This window comes from Muntiacus reevesi, chromosome 4 (genome assembly GCF_963930625.1).
Source record: "Muntiacus reevesi chromosome 4, mMunRee1.1, whole genome shotgun sequence".
NCBI classification, from domain to species: domain Eukaryota; kingdom Metazoa; phylum Chordata; class Mammalia; order Artiodactyla; family Cervidae; genus Muntiacus; species Muntiacus reevesi.
The window spans coordinates 107,809,994-107,824,355 of NC_089252.1; the positions used below are offsets into that span (position 1 = coordinate 107,809,994).

A 14,362-nucleotide genomic window follows, 5' to 3' on the forward strand; every position below is an offset into this window, starting at 1 on the left:
CCGCGGCGGGGGCGCGCGGGGGCGGGCCGGCCGGGGAGGGACGGGGGAGGGCGGCGCCGGCAGGTTGGCGGCGGCCGCTATTTGAGCGCGGGTCCCGGACCCGGCGCTCAGAGCGCTTGGAGCCGGCGCAGCGGAGAGATCGCAGCGCGCACCCCGCAGAGGTGCTGCGGCTCGGGCAGCCCTGGAGGCCCGGCGCGAAGAAGGCGGAGGACGAGGAGAGGCGATTGCCGCCTGCCGCCTGTCACCCCCCCATACACACCCAACCCGCCGCCGCCCCCCCTCCCCGCGGCGCCGCATCTTGAATGGAAACATGGCGGTGCGGGCTCGGACCTGCGGCGCCTCTCGGCCCGACCCGGCGCGGAAGGCGCTCCCATGGCCCAGCCGCGGCTCCCGGCTCGGCCCCGGCGCCCGGCGCCCGGCGGCCGGTCCCCCGCGCCCGCTGGCGCTGCTCCTGCCGCCGCTGCTGCTGCTCCCGCTGCTCGCCGCCCCCGGCGCCTCAGCCTACAGCTTTCCTCAGCAGCACACGTAAGTGGCCTCGGCCCGCCGCGGGACCCCGGCCGAGCCCGGAGCCCCACTTCGCACCCACCCCCCGCTCCCCGGCCCGCGCCCCACTCCGGGGCGGGGGCGCCGAGTCGTGCCGCCCGCTGCGCCCGGGGGCGGCGACCCCAAGCGGAGAGGGCGGGCAGCCGGGGTCCCGGAGCTTCTGTCTGCGTCGCGAAACTTCCCAGCGGTGCCCCTTCTCCCTCCCATCCCCCAAACCGCGCAGAAGGAGATCTCATTTTGGGGGGGGGGTGGCCCGAGCTCGCCAGCTGATTGCTTTGCAGCTGTCGGGGTGACAGGGGAGACCTGGGGTTGCGTGAGGGAGCGGCCAGAGACCCCCTGCCCGGCGGAGTCGGAGCCCCGCGTCTGGCTTAGGCTTCCTCCCAGGTCGGAAGCTGGCGCTTTAGATCCAGAGGTGGGGGACCCCTCCACACCTGTCTTCGCTGGCCTTTTTCCTTTGAGAAGCAGGGCTGGATACAGAGTGCGGGCACCGTACTGTGTGGCCAGTGCCACACAAGGGGTCGGTGTCCCTCCTGCCAGCCCATCCCCCACTACACCTCGGGGAAAGGTCCCCTGGAGGTGAAGGTGCCAGAGTGGAGGCAGAGGGTGAATGACAGGGAGGCCCCCCCGCCCCCCCTGCTGATGCTGCCAACAAGGTAATAGCATCTCTTGGCCCTGCCAGCTTCTGCTGGTCCTCCGTGGTCCTGAGCCTTCTCTCCCTTCCTGAGAGCCTGGCAACTCGGGCATCCTCCTCTGGGCCAGCTTGGCCAGATGTGTCTGGGGTTGGGAATGGATATTCAGCGCGTGTGGCCTTTAGGACAGCAGCTGTCTGTGGGCACCGTGATCCAGCCTTCTGTCAGTGCCTAGACACCCCTGTGGCTTTGGGGTACGGTGACCGACCACCTTGCTGTCTGTTACGTGTCTCTGGGTCCGAGGAACCACCTGTCCCTGGACTCCTGCACCCAGTGGCCACACTGGGGTTTGGGGAAATGAGTAACCAGGCTGCTTAGTGCTGGGAGGGAGGGCAGGGTCTGGCCTCGGGGAAAGGGCAAGACTGGTTCTGCGTCATTAGATCAGTTCTGCCCAAGGGTAGGGGCCCCTACTTTTGCGTACTCCGGCTTGCAGGCTCTCCCAGATGAGGAAAAGCAAAACTCAGGAAAGGCTTTGCCCGAGTCTCTCTCTGTCTTGTCATTTCTCTCCTCGCACAGCTTGGCTGTGCTCAGGCGGGTGATCAGTAGGCAAATTATAGGTGCCGCACGGACGTGTCCTCTGTCAGCCGTCTGGATTTTTCGTGTGTCTATGTGGGGTGTGCGCAGGTAGAAGAGAATCAAGTTCAGGGTTTGTGGGTGCATTATTGTCTTTCATTTGCTGTGATGAAAATGGACTTCGGCCCCAATATTTAAAAAGAACGAAAGCATTATTTTTTTTGTTGCTCTTCTTTCTTCCCCTCAAAGCCAAGACACAGCTATTCCCTCCACCCCCCCGGGCTGATATGTAGCTCTCTGAGTGAAGGTTTAAGTAGATGTCTCTTTTCACCTCTTCCCACCTTGCTCCCTCTCCTCGTGACCTGCAGTGGGTCAGATGGTTACTGGGCCTGTGTTTTACACCTGTGAGACCCTGACCGGAGCGGACACCTGTCCCTCTGTCCCCAGTCAGAAGATGGGGAGGCGGGTGTGATGACAGCGGCACGCTTCCAGCTGGACGCTCGTCTCCTGTCGATATAGTTGGAGCTTATTTGTAGGTTTGGGACGTGTCTTGCAAACCGTAACTAGAGAATGAGTGGAGTGGGCTGGGGGCTGTGCGGCTCCGAGGGTCCAGGGGGCGGAGACTAATGGTGCGACGACAGGCAGCGCTGGCAGTGACAGCCAGCGCCCTTCAGCTGCCCTGGTCCCACAGATGCCGACGCCCACTGATCCTTGGAGGGAGGAAGGGGAGGGAGTGAGTGAGGGTCCCTCCCCCAGCCCCCTGCATGCCCGGGCTTAGTTGGAGTTGGGACTTTTGTTGAGCTGACAGGAAAGGCTGAGGCTGCTGCTCTGGGGCTGCTCCGGCGGGTGGCCTCCGTGAACTCTCCCAAGTTAGCGTGGCCCGGCTAGGGTACAACTTCCATACAGGTGCAGGTGGCTTTCTATGCTGGGCAGTGGAACCCTCTGCCTCACGGCCCTGGGGTGACAGCCCCTCCGTGGAGAGGGCCCTTGACGCTAAAGTCATTTCCTCATTAGTGTCTGGCAGCATGACAGGGCCCGGCTTTGCAAGCTGCTGGGTTTTAAGCAAACGTGGGTTTGGGTCTGTGGTCGCTTTAGCGACATGGGTCTCTGCCCACCCGGCAGAGCAGACCCCGGCTGCTGCTGGATGGAGGAGGGCAGAGGAGTTACCCCTGGACGGAGGGCAGGGCTTTGATTTGCGGGGGAGGTACCCGATCACCTTCCCTGGACCTGGATCCGGTTGTCAAACAAGGCCAAGGCCACGTGCTTAAGTGCATGTGTGTGTATACGTGCCCTCGTGTGTCGGGGCTGAGGTGGGGCACACGGAGTCGGAGCACACATGGCCCGTTTCACCTGCTTCCTCCTGTTCCCCGTTTGCTGCTGGCCGAGGGGCGGCCCTCACCGCTTGGCGTCTCCAGGGTCTTTTCCCTTCCCAGTTCTGTCAGCCTCCTTCCCCCTCCCCTGCCCCCTCCTTTGGTCGCTCATCTCTTCTCCCAACCCCTCCCCCCACTTCCTCGCCCATCCCTCTGATCTCTCTGTGGCCACCCTGCCCTGCCCACCTCTTTTGTCACCTCTGTCGGACCACTGTCCCCTGTTCTCCAGCATTCCTGGGTTTCTCTATCTCCTGTTCCGTGAGGTCCAGGCTGAGCCACTGGCTGCACCCTCTTAGTCCCACTCCTTCCCAGTGATGGTGCTGGCCTGCACCTCCCTTCCTCTAGGGGTAGGTGGGTGGGTGGGGAGCAGAAAGGATCCCGAGAGGTCTGGGTCCCCCAGCAGATTAATGACAGGCGGGTACATGTTCCTTTACCCGAGTGCCCACGACGGGGCATGCGTCAGTCTAGCTACAGTTAATGGTGGGTGACGTGTGTCTGTCTGGGCCTCCGAGCCCGCGTCTTCACCTCCCTGTGGCTCCTCCTGTTAGAGGGAGGCAACATCACACATCTGGATCCCCCGTTTCCCCAACAACCTGCTAACGGCTTTTGCAGGAAGGAGGAGGGGGCGAGGCTTCTTGATCTGCTGCCACTCCCACTGGCTCACATCTCGCCTAGTGCTCTTGATTCGGGGTGGAGGGACCCTTGGCTGAGGTCCACCCCCAGGACTCACCTTTATTGGGCGAGCTCTGCCAGGCTGAGCCCTGAGACGGTAGTAGCTTGTTTGAAGACGAGCCCTCTCCTACTGTGCAGGTGAATCTCCCTCCTGAGTCTCTGGCAGAACGGTGGCTCCAAGGAGAGACGACTCACAAATGGAGTGAGCCCTCGGGGCCACCTTCTGCGCCCCCACTCTCTGCACCCCCGCGGTGTGCAGGGCTCAGCCAGCTCTCTGGAGGAGGCAGTTTGGGGCATGGTGGGTGTCAGGTGTGGGTCCCGAAGGCGCAAGCTTTGGTCTCCAGAGCTGCCCTTCTCCATTGGGGTGACCTTGCCTCTGTTTCCCCAAATAAGATAATAGAGAATCTGCTTAAGAGGCTAATGGTGAGAATTAATGGGAGAGGGTATCGCCTCTGGCGGGCAGGAAGTGTTCTGGCACGGGCAGGAGTCCTGGAAGCTGTTGATAACATTAACATCTACCCCTGATGCTACAGCATGCTGGGCCCCCACCCACCAATCTTTCCACGTTGTTCCCATGGGCTGAGCACCTCCCTGTCTCTCTGCTTTGTTATGCTGTCCCCTCATCACTGCCTGCTTTTCTCAGGGGTTTAGATCCTTCCTCCAGGGTCTCACACCCACACTCTCCGGAGGCCTCTGGGTTGTGCCACTAGCTCAGGCTGTACCCATCTACCAGAGATATCATCTCTGTGAGGAAGAGCACTGGGCTGCCTCCCTCATTCCCTGAAGCCCACCTTGACTAAAGAGGGGAATGTCACCAGGCCAATGGTGGCCTCCCCTCACTGAGTCTGGGCCAAGTCCCTTACCCACATTACATCCTTGACCTCAGACCCGATGGTCATGCCCCTCCTGCAGATGGGGAGACTGAGACTCAGAAAGATGGAAGAACCTGCCCAAAGCCTCATAAGGACCAGGGCAGAGAGAGAACTAATCTATCAGGCGCTTAGCTGTCCTGCCAGGAGGCTGGGCACACCGGGGCAGTGGGCCCAGGAAGTTGGGATGGAGATGCAAAACTTGGGTATTTGGGAGAAAATGAAGAAGCCTAAGACACATGAAGCACACCTAGGCTCCCAGTTGAAACCTCTCCTGCTCTGCCCCTCTGTTCTCTTCTGGGTCTCAGGCAACCCTGAGGGGGCCTTCCAGGGCCCATGGCCACCCAGCCAGCCCAGTGCTCAAGTCCCCTGTGCCTACCTCCACCCCCTCCCACTTGTACACAGGAGATCATGGAGCGACCCCCCCCCCCCAACCCGGCCCCCAGTCAGTGCAAGATTTTCCTTTTCCAAGGCTTTCAGTCATATGCAGAGTCACATGCCAGGCATGCCTGTCGTGGAGGGATAGGCAAGAGGGACTTCATCTCAAGACTCTGAGATGCCATCTCCCTCTCCAGGTTCTAGTGTGGTTCCAGAGAGAAAGGTCAGGGGTGAACGGGATGGTGATTGTTCATGGAAACCTGAGGCTGGGTTCTCTAGGGCCACGGCAGCTTTTTCAAGCCTGAGGGGACTTCAGAGGACTTGGACCTTAATAGATGCTTGCATTTTTATGCTCTGTGAACATGAGAAGCCTGGAGGGGCTGGGGAGTCAGGGTTCTATCTGCTAAGAAACTGTTCAAGGGGCAGCTGGAGGTTTGAGAGTCAAAGCAGGCAGGCATGTGGCATGCGCCCTCCCTTTGAGGGTGGTGCTGTCTGTGAGTTAGGAGTGGTCTCTTTCTTTCTCCTTCCCCTTCCAGCACCCACCCACCCTGCCCAGTTCCATCCTCATGGGCTTCCAGATTTAAGATCTGCCTCGGGAACAAGTGACCTCTGTTCTTAAGTGAAGGCTCAGGGCCTTCGGTCTGAGGAGGGGGACCAGGGCCTGGGGTGCTCTAAAGACGAGGGTCGGGGGGACCTTCCCACTGATGGCTGCATCCTTTCAGCCAATGGGGCAGCCTCTCTTCGTGTCAGGTTGGTTTTTTTTTTTTTTTTTCTTTCCTGGTGCCTACTGTCTAAACAAGAAGCTACAGAATCAATATTCGTATTCCCAGAGGGAGGTGTATGTGTGGTTTTTACTTTTTTTCTCTTTCCCTCCCTCTCTTGTCCTGTGTAACCCGAAGAGCCTCCTGAGCTGCCTGTGGCTAAGGGGAGGATGGAGGAGTTGGCGGTGCAGGTGGCCATGTGGATGGAGCTGCCCCTAAGGGGCTCACATGGGACTCAAGGATGCTGTCGTTTAGGTCCGCACCGGCAGGACCTGGGACAGCGCTCAGCCAAGCCCTGCGCGGGCACTGTGGGATTCAGGCAGTTGGTTTAGTGTCCCTGGCCTAGGTCCTGCTCATGGATCACCTAGTTTCCCTGCCTCCTCATCTGGGCCTCCTCTTCCTGGGGCTAGTCCAGCCTGCTGGACCCCTGGCCACTGCTGGTGCTGATGACTGAGCCTGTGAAGGATCTGGCCTTACAGAGCAGGAAACCCTGTGTACCTGGGTTTATGTGGAGGGAAATCTTCAACATGGGGAGCCTGAGGATCCCCACCTTGGGTTGGCCTGGTCCTGGCGGCCTCTGTCAAAGGCAGTCCCAACCCAGTTCTCTCAGCTGTCAGCTTACATTGTGGTGACGTTGGACAGTCTCATCCACACCCCGGGCCTCAGTTTCCTCTCTTCCATGACTCTTCTGAGTCTGACATTGGCAGTGCCTTAAGAAGACAGGTCCAGGATCTTTCTGCTCCTCTGCACACTCTACTCCGGCTGTGAGGGGAGGCCTGACCAGCTGAGCCCCACCTCCCCAGTGTGAGGAGCCCGCGCCTCCCATACTGGCCTCTGGTCACACCTTGGGTGTCTGGAAGCTGCTTCTCAGACTGACCCACTTTGAGCTGTGATCAGCCTAATTGTTTAGCTGAGAGGGAGGGGCCCCGGAAGTCTTTCCTGCTGATTATTAACCATCTTTCCCTACCTTGGAAATGACTCATGAAACAAAGAGGAAAGAGGTGGGTAAGAAGCGGGAAAAGTCATCCCCTCTGTCTCTCTTTCCTGATCCCCTTTAGACCCCTTGTTCCTGCCTGGGTGCCTTCCTTCCCTGCTGGATGAATCTTTCTGAACGAGTCCCCCCTAGACACACACAGGAGCTCTGCCACGCCTCTCACCAGCTGTGTAACCTTGGGAGGTTCCCCAGCTTCTCTGGGTCTTGGGCCTCGTCTGTAAAATCAGGTTCCCTTGATTGTGCTGCCTCATTGAGTTGGTTGGGGTGTGAAACGTTGTGAGGGATGAATGAGCAAGGACAGGGGATTCTTACTGGATCTCTGAGGGTTCTCAGTCCAGCTGGGCCCATACTCCAAGTGCTAGGCACCTGTCCCATTGCCCATAGCGCCTGCCACCCAGCCAGGCCCTGAGACTCCATTGTGGTCTCTGGGTCCTTTCTCCTGTGCTTGGCCCTTGCTGTGGCCTGTGTACACATGTGAGCTTATGTATGGAAGTGTCTATATATTTGTGCTTTTATGTGTGTTTTTGCACATTTGTTGGTTATGTTCATGTGTGTGCACACTTATGAGAGTGACCATTTGTATATGAAGATGTGCTTGTGCGGGTGCATGTGAATGTGTGCTTCATGCACATGTGCAGGTTGTGTGTACATGCACGTGCATGAGTGTACACAGGTGTTGGTGTGTGCATGTGTGTGCGCCTGTGAATGTGAATGTGGGTGTGTCCTTTTGTGTGAGTGTGCATAGGTATGTGTGGTTTATCTCTGCACCCAGAATGCACTCCCGGTGCCCACCTTCTGCGCCTGCCTTTGAGGTTAATGCCAGGACTCCACTGGGCAAATGCTGGCAGTGGGAAATAAAGCCGCTTGGTTGTCAGGACCAGTGTTTTGCAAACTTTTATGTCAAGAACAGCCTGAGTTAAGGCTGAGCTGGGAAGTTTGATCATCTACCAACTGGCTCGCTGACAGTCTGCAAAGGCAACACACAGAAGCTGCATCCTTGTAATTCAAATTTTTGCAAATCGAATGGTTATTTAGATGCACCACAGGACTTGGGACTCAGAGAAGCTTGGTGAGTCCTTTGTGAAGCGAAGCATCTTTGCTAACAGCCCTTCCCAGGTGGAATCTGGATGGGGGCGGTGGGGAGCACATGGAGGTCGTAGCTTAGGCAGAGTGGAAACCCTCACTGTGTGACCTTGGCCTGACGTGTTTTTCTCTAGGAGTGGGTGCTGCTCACTTGCACACTGAAGGGAGGAAGACTAGCCTCCCATGAAGCATCTGCTGTGGGTTTGGGGTTCTCGCTCCTAGCAAGACATTTGTACAGTCAGCTGCAGGCATGATTCGGGTATAAAAGCTTCGACTTGATGATGCCCGCATGTTCCTCTATTTGGGATGCCTCCAGCAAAGCTCTTCTTTTCAAGGATGAATTTTTGCCTACTGGGTCTTTGTAAGCAAGGCTTTCTGGGTGCCCTGTGCTGGGTGCTGGCCCTTGGGCTATGTGGTCCCTGAGCTGATGGGTTGTGATGTCTAAGAGAACTGCAAGTTTTGCTTTTCTGGCATTCTCAAAGCCTGTATATTGTCAATGCTCGGACGCCCCAGCAGCCTAGGTATCTTGGGAGGCTTCTGCAGCGGGCTGGGGCGCCTATAGTGCCTGTGAGGGTAGGGAGCCTGGCACGACAGTCTCTTTGGGCAGATATGGGCCATGCCTGGGTCCCTGATTTGGGAAGGAATATCCCAGCTGCAGAAGCCCCTGGGAACCTAGATGCCCCCATTGTACAGAGAGGGAAATTGACATCTGAGTACCAGGATGTTGGTACTTAAGGCCCCACATTTCCGCTGGCTACACACAGTCTGTGGGCAGGGCCCAGGCTCCCACCTGGAGCTCAATGCAGGCTGCCCAAAGGGTGCCCCCCATTCAGCCATCCTTGCACCAAGATGTACAACTGATTCTCTTAAATAAAAACATCCCTGACATGAGATGCAGGAGCGATTTGAGGCCTCCTTGGCAAACCCCGTGGAGCAAGGTACCTGCGGTGTGTGACTCCAGCTCCTGGTGTTTCTCTGGGGCAGACCTTGTTGGTGCCCTTGTGCCATCTTAGAGTCAGCGAGGCTTTCAGGGGACCCTTGGGAAGGACACCTTGTTGTCAGGTGGGCATGAATGGGCTGGGATGTTCCAGAGATGGATAGAGACCCCTGACTCTGCTGCGGGTTTCCATCCGATGTGGCTGATGTGGCATTTTAGCCTTGATAAGTTCCCTGCTCAGTGCATGTTCTCCTCCCTCCCGCGTTGCCTGAAATGCTACATTTGAAGCCTTAAAGGTCAGGCCTGGTGCTGCCACTGGTTCCAGCAAACAAACAACAAAACAACCCACCTCAGCCCTGCCCCCAACTTCACTTATTAGAAAAGAGAAGTGAGCTGGCAGAACAGGCTTCCATGGGGGGGGCTCTCCCAGATGGGCATTTCTCCTTTCTCCCTGTGAGCAGAGGCTCGGGTGGACATGGGGAGAACCCAAGCGTCTTCCCTTCCTTTCCTGGACCTGCCGGGCATGCTCTAGTGTCTTTCACTGAGGGTGAGCTGTGACCTTGAACCCCAGAAGCCTGTTGTGAGCGGAGCTCCGCTTCTCACCTCGCATTTGGGGACCTTCCTGGGCTGGCTCTGGTTTCTGGCCACTAGCTCTTTGACTAGACTCCAGCCAGGCCAAGCCACTTGCAGGTCCTAGTAGGAACTCTGGCCTCTCCACCTCCTGGCTGTGTCCCTATTTTAGACTGGCCTGCTCAGCCTGAGTATTGAGCCAAGAAGCTTTCCAGATCATTGCTCCTACTCCTTGTAGGCCTCTCCTCCAACCCTTTGCCTCCCCCGACTCCCAGCTCTGTGCTCACTTTGTAGGGGCCTTCCAGGAGTAGGCATTGAGCTAACTACTAACCCTTCAAAAGCTGGGTCCAAGGAATGGCTGCTAGGAAAAGAGGCTGCTTCTGAGAACACCTTGGCAATCCTAGCATATTAATTTTTTTCGTCATGGTTAGGCCCTTTGACAGGGAACCCAGAGGTGGGTTCGGATGGGTTGTCATCAAGGACCAAGCCTTCACCTGCACTCTGCCTGGCTGGCCTTACTTTTGGTGTGGCTGTCTGTCCTTGACTGACTTCCCTCATGGCAATAAGATGGCTGCCACAGCTCCAGGCATCACATGTACCAGACATTAGGAGTAAAACAGGAGATGTTTCCTCTGAGTTCCTCTTAAAAGAAGGCTGGGAAGCCTAAACCAGAAGCCCCTAGCCAAATTCCCCTCACACCTCATTGGCTAGCACTGGGTCACGTGTGCACTCTAAACCAATCACCGACAATCAGGAAGGTACACTGTGATTGGCTCAGGCTAATCAGGATTTACCCTTGAGTTAAGGATGGGGTCACCTTGGGGCTGGAGGCAGCAGAGATTCTTGCAGACTTGGGTTTTGTTAGCGAGAAGAGGGGTAGTGATAGAACATGGGGAAGCAGGATCTGTTTCAGGGTCAGACAAGAGGACTGACAAGAGGAAGAAGGAAGAGAGAGAAAGGGAGAGTGTTCATGTTTGAGGAAACATTTGTAAAGGAAGTAATTTTAACCACATCATCAATCACTGTGATCTGAGCCTCAGGTGCTGTATTTCACATATGCTAACAAATGAAATCAATCCATTTTTAGTCCCATTTCACAGACAAGAAAAATTGAGGTTCAACAAGGCTAAGTGATGCTGAAATCACACAGATGGTGAGTGGTGAAGGCAGGATTCACACCCCAGCGCTTGGGTCTGAGCACTCAGCCACTACTGCACACAGTCCTTCTACAGCCCACTTCCTCTAGAGAGCCCCGAACACAGGACCCTCAGGTACCCCACAGTCCTGCACTCTTCCATCACTCCCGTCCCTCTGCCCTTTTTGTCTCAGTTTCTTCCTACTCCACCCGAGCCCTGGCCCTCCCCAACTTACTGTGGGAATCTGGACAAGCCACCTGCCCTCCTCCTTCCAGCCTCAGCGTCTTCAGCATTCCCAGGACCCTCTAGAGTGATGCATTCTTTTGCAGCTGATGACGGCGCTCTCCTGCCACCCCATCTGCAGAGCTGCCACCTCTGTCCTACCCTTTAAACTGGTGCTAGGAAGACCATGGCCGAGGGGGCTGCTTCTGATCGGTGTAGTGACAGGCCCAGGAGGGGATCTCTGCCCTCAGGACGCACAGCACCAGGGCAGCAGCCTTCTCCTTCCATGGAGGCTTAACAGGCACTTTTTATGAACTGAACATGGAGTAAGCCTGGGTGGGCTGCACAGGGCCCCAAGCTGCACAGAGCAGCTCCAAGCAGGACTCCACCTATGGTCTGGCCAGCCTCTGCCTGTCCCCTAGTGCTTGACTGGGAGTCGCTAGTTCATGAAGCCTCCCCTGACTTCCCTGGGCAGGTCAGGGGCTTCCTAGGCCCCCCTGAAGTCTCCTCTATTCTTCTCCTGCAGTAGACCTGCTGCCTCCCCTTCCCGGCTGTATGCCTGGAGGGGGCGGAGGTCATGACCAACTGTCATCGGCCAGAGCTTCAGGCTAGCACACACCAAGTGCTCACAAAATATTCACTGAACTGAGAGTCCAGCACAGGTGTCTACAGGTCAAGCTGCTTCTGTGTCTTTAAGCTGGACTAGCTTTTACAGGTTCTGGGACAGGCTCCATGTGGCCCTGGATTGGTTGTTGCGACAGGACAAAGGCCATCCCACGCAGTTTCCTGTGGCTCTCTTACAAGGGATGCCCCAGCTTGGGGACTGCCTCCTGGGGGAGAGAGATGCAGGTGAGGTCCAGGGCTCCATGGGTTGTGTTATTTAATTGGGTGGGATAGGGCCTGGGCTTCAGCATTTTTCAGAGCCACCACAGATGAGCTGAGGGAGAAAGCCATGGCCTTAGGGGATTGGAAAGTAAACACAGGAGCCCTCCCCCTGCCCTGCTCTGCCTGCAAGGAGAACTGAGGCTTCCAGAGGAAGGGGGTGGGGGCCGGTGTACTGGTTCCGGGGAGTCTCCTGCCCCTGGTACCTGTGGGGCCAGCTGTTCACAAGTGTCTGTACATGTGGCCAGTGGCTGGAGTGTGCAGCCTGTTTCAGGGCAATCACCCAGCCGCCTCAGCCGGCTGCCCTGTCCCTTCCTGACTGCCGCTCTGTGTTGACACTTTCTCAGGCCTCATCTGCACTGCTGACCGCTCCATGCCCCTCCCATGTCTCAGGGCCCGCCTCCTGATGGCCCAGCCCCGCCTAAGTCCCCTCCCCAAACCTGAGCTGTCTGCTCACAGTGCATGGGAGAGGTCGTCAGGGAGGAAGAAATGGAAGTGAGGTCAAATGATAACCATTTGACCATGAGTGGTGGACTAGAAAGCATCCGAGGGGTGATGAGACGCAGCCCCTGGCGGGCTGGGGGAGGTGGGGTGGAGCTCCTGCTCCAGACTGGATTCTGACAGGTCCTCTCAGGGTCCCCAGTCATTCCTAAGGCTTTGGGTGCCTCCGCCTCACCCCGAGTCAGGGCTCTGGGGGCCCTAGGGAGAGTATCAGGACCCATCTTTCTCTGAGAGCAAGTGCTGATGGGAAACAAGGACAAGGGGTGGGGGAGAGGCTTGCCCATGTGGATCCAGCCGCAGTTCTGCAAACTCCAGGCTGGCCCCATCCGTCTCGTGCTGCTGAGCTCCCTGAGGTTGCTGTACCCCTGTGTGCTGCCTCGTAGGAGCCCGTGACCAGGGCCCCGCCTGCCTCATGCCCTGCAGCCCCGCATTCCCTGGCACAGAGTGGCTTGGAAGGGGTGGCGGGGAACAATCCCAGAGGCCATTAAGCTGAGTGATTTACATGGTTTCCGAGCCAGCGCTGGGGGAAATATATTTCACAGGTGATTTCCAGACTGCTGGCGTATGCAGGAGGCCATTACTCTAAAACGCAGAAGGGTGGGGACATCACGGAACCGTCTAGAGGGACCCAGAGCCGTGGGCTTTGTTGGCCTCACTGCACCATCTGCTTGCGGCTTGCTAGAAAGTGTGGTCCAGGGGATGGGGGTCGAGGAGGGGAGGAGCTGGGAGTCATAAAGAGAGCCCCATATGTGACTGTGAGTCATTTCGTTCCTCAGTTTTCTTATCTCTAAAATGGATCCTATTTTCTATATTTTATGATTGTGAGCATGCATGCATGCATACTCAGTTACTCAGTTGCGTGGCTCCTCTGTCCATGGGATTTCCCAGGCGAGAATACTGGAACGGGTTCCCATTTCCTTCTCCAGGGGATCTTCCCGACCGGGGATTGAACCTGGGTCTTCCTGCATTGGCAGGCAGATTCTTTACCACTGAGCCATCTGGGAAGTCGTGATTGTGAGCATAGAGCAGGTCAAATGCCAGGGCAGAGGTGATCACAGGTCAGTGCAGGGATTTCGCATGGCTGTTGGACAGCCCATGGGTTTGGTCCTGCCTGAGACTCCTCCTCGGTTCCTCCTCTTCCAGACGGTGCCTCCCCCGCTGCGGGCACATTTGTTCCCTCCACAGACACTCACCACAACCTGCCGTTCATTCATTCTCTCCACGCGCGTGAGCATCTGCCATGCACCAGGCACTGACAAGGACAGGCAGACCACAGTCTGGGGAGGTGATGTAGACAGAGGACATGCTCTGTTGGAAGGTGACAGATGCCGTGGAGAAGGGACAGGATGAATTTGGGAGAGGGGTTAACTAGAGGGGGAAGGTCAGAGTGGGCCTCACTGAAACATGAGGAAAACCTGGAAGGACGGGAGAATGGGAGCCACATGAGTATCTGGGAGGAGAGTGTTCCAAGCAGAGGAATGGCCAGTGCAAAGGCCCTGAGGTGGGGTGTGGTTGAGCAGGAGGAGAATGGGAGAAGGGGAGGTCAGAGGGCAGCAGGGACCCAGACAGGCTGGGCCATAAAATTAGCATGACTTTGAACTGGGCACCCCGGCAGAGATGTGAGCAGAGGAGCACCAGGGTGGGGGCCGGTGAGACTGCCGATGGTCTGGGTATGAGAAAGGACAAGGGGTGTCAGGATATGTCAGGCGACTGGCTTGAGCAGCTGGAAGGACGGTTTTCACCAGGTAAGCTGGAGGAGGCTGGGGAAGAGTCAGTCCAGGGACCAGCAGGTATTGGACACTGAATTTGAGATGTGGACTAGGGGTCCAAATGGAGAGGTGTCAAAGCTGGATGTGCGTGTGTGCCTCTGGAGAGGGCCTGGAGGGGCTGAGCCTCCCAGGCTGGGTGCCAAGGACCGAGCGGAGATGCCTGCTCTTTGAACCCTTAGTTTACCATCCGCTGACTGTGGCCGCTCTCCTCCTCTCCCCGCTGTCGAGAGCTCTCCATCCTTCACCATCCATCACTTGGAGGCGCTCACCATGTCCTTGAGGACGGAGTGCTGCAGGCATCAGTGTGGGAGCAGCCTGCTTGGTGCCCGTGGTCAGTCTGTGGTGATCATAGGGCATCATCCCGTGCCGAGCTCACCGCTGAGCCTTCCTTGTACATGCTACACCCTCTGTCTGAACTGCCCTGCTGCTCTTCAATGCCGCCTTTACCTGCCAGAGCCCTAGGTGGGTCAGAC

The 14,362-nt window shown here is 57.3% G+C and overlaps 1 protein-coding gene across 4 annotated transcripts in view; it reads left to right on the plus strand.

Moving 5' to 3' along the window:
• Positions 1 to 310: 310 nt before the first annotated feature.
• Positions 311 to 14,362, plus strand: part of CACNA2D2 (calcium voltage-gated channel auxiliary subunit alpha2delta 2) — a 141,632-nt gene continuing 127,580 nt past the window's right edge. For all 4 annotated transcript variants that reach the window (XM_065933616.1, XM_065933615.1, XM_065933613.1 and 1 more), the window contains exon 1: positions 311 to 525. In XM_065933616.1, the coding sequence (XP_065789688.1) occupies positions 311 to 525 (215 nt within the window). The remainder of the gene's footprint in view (positions 526 to 14,362) is intronic.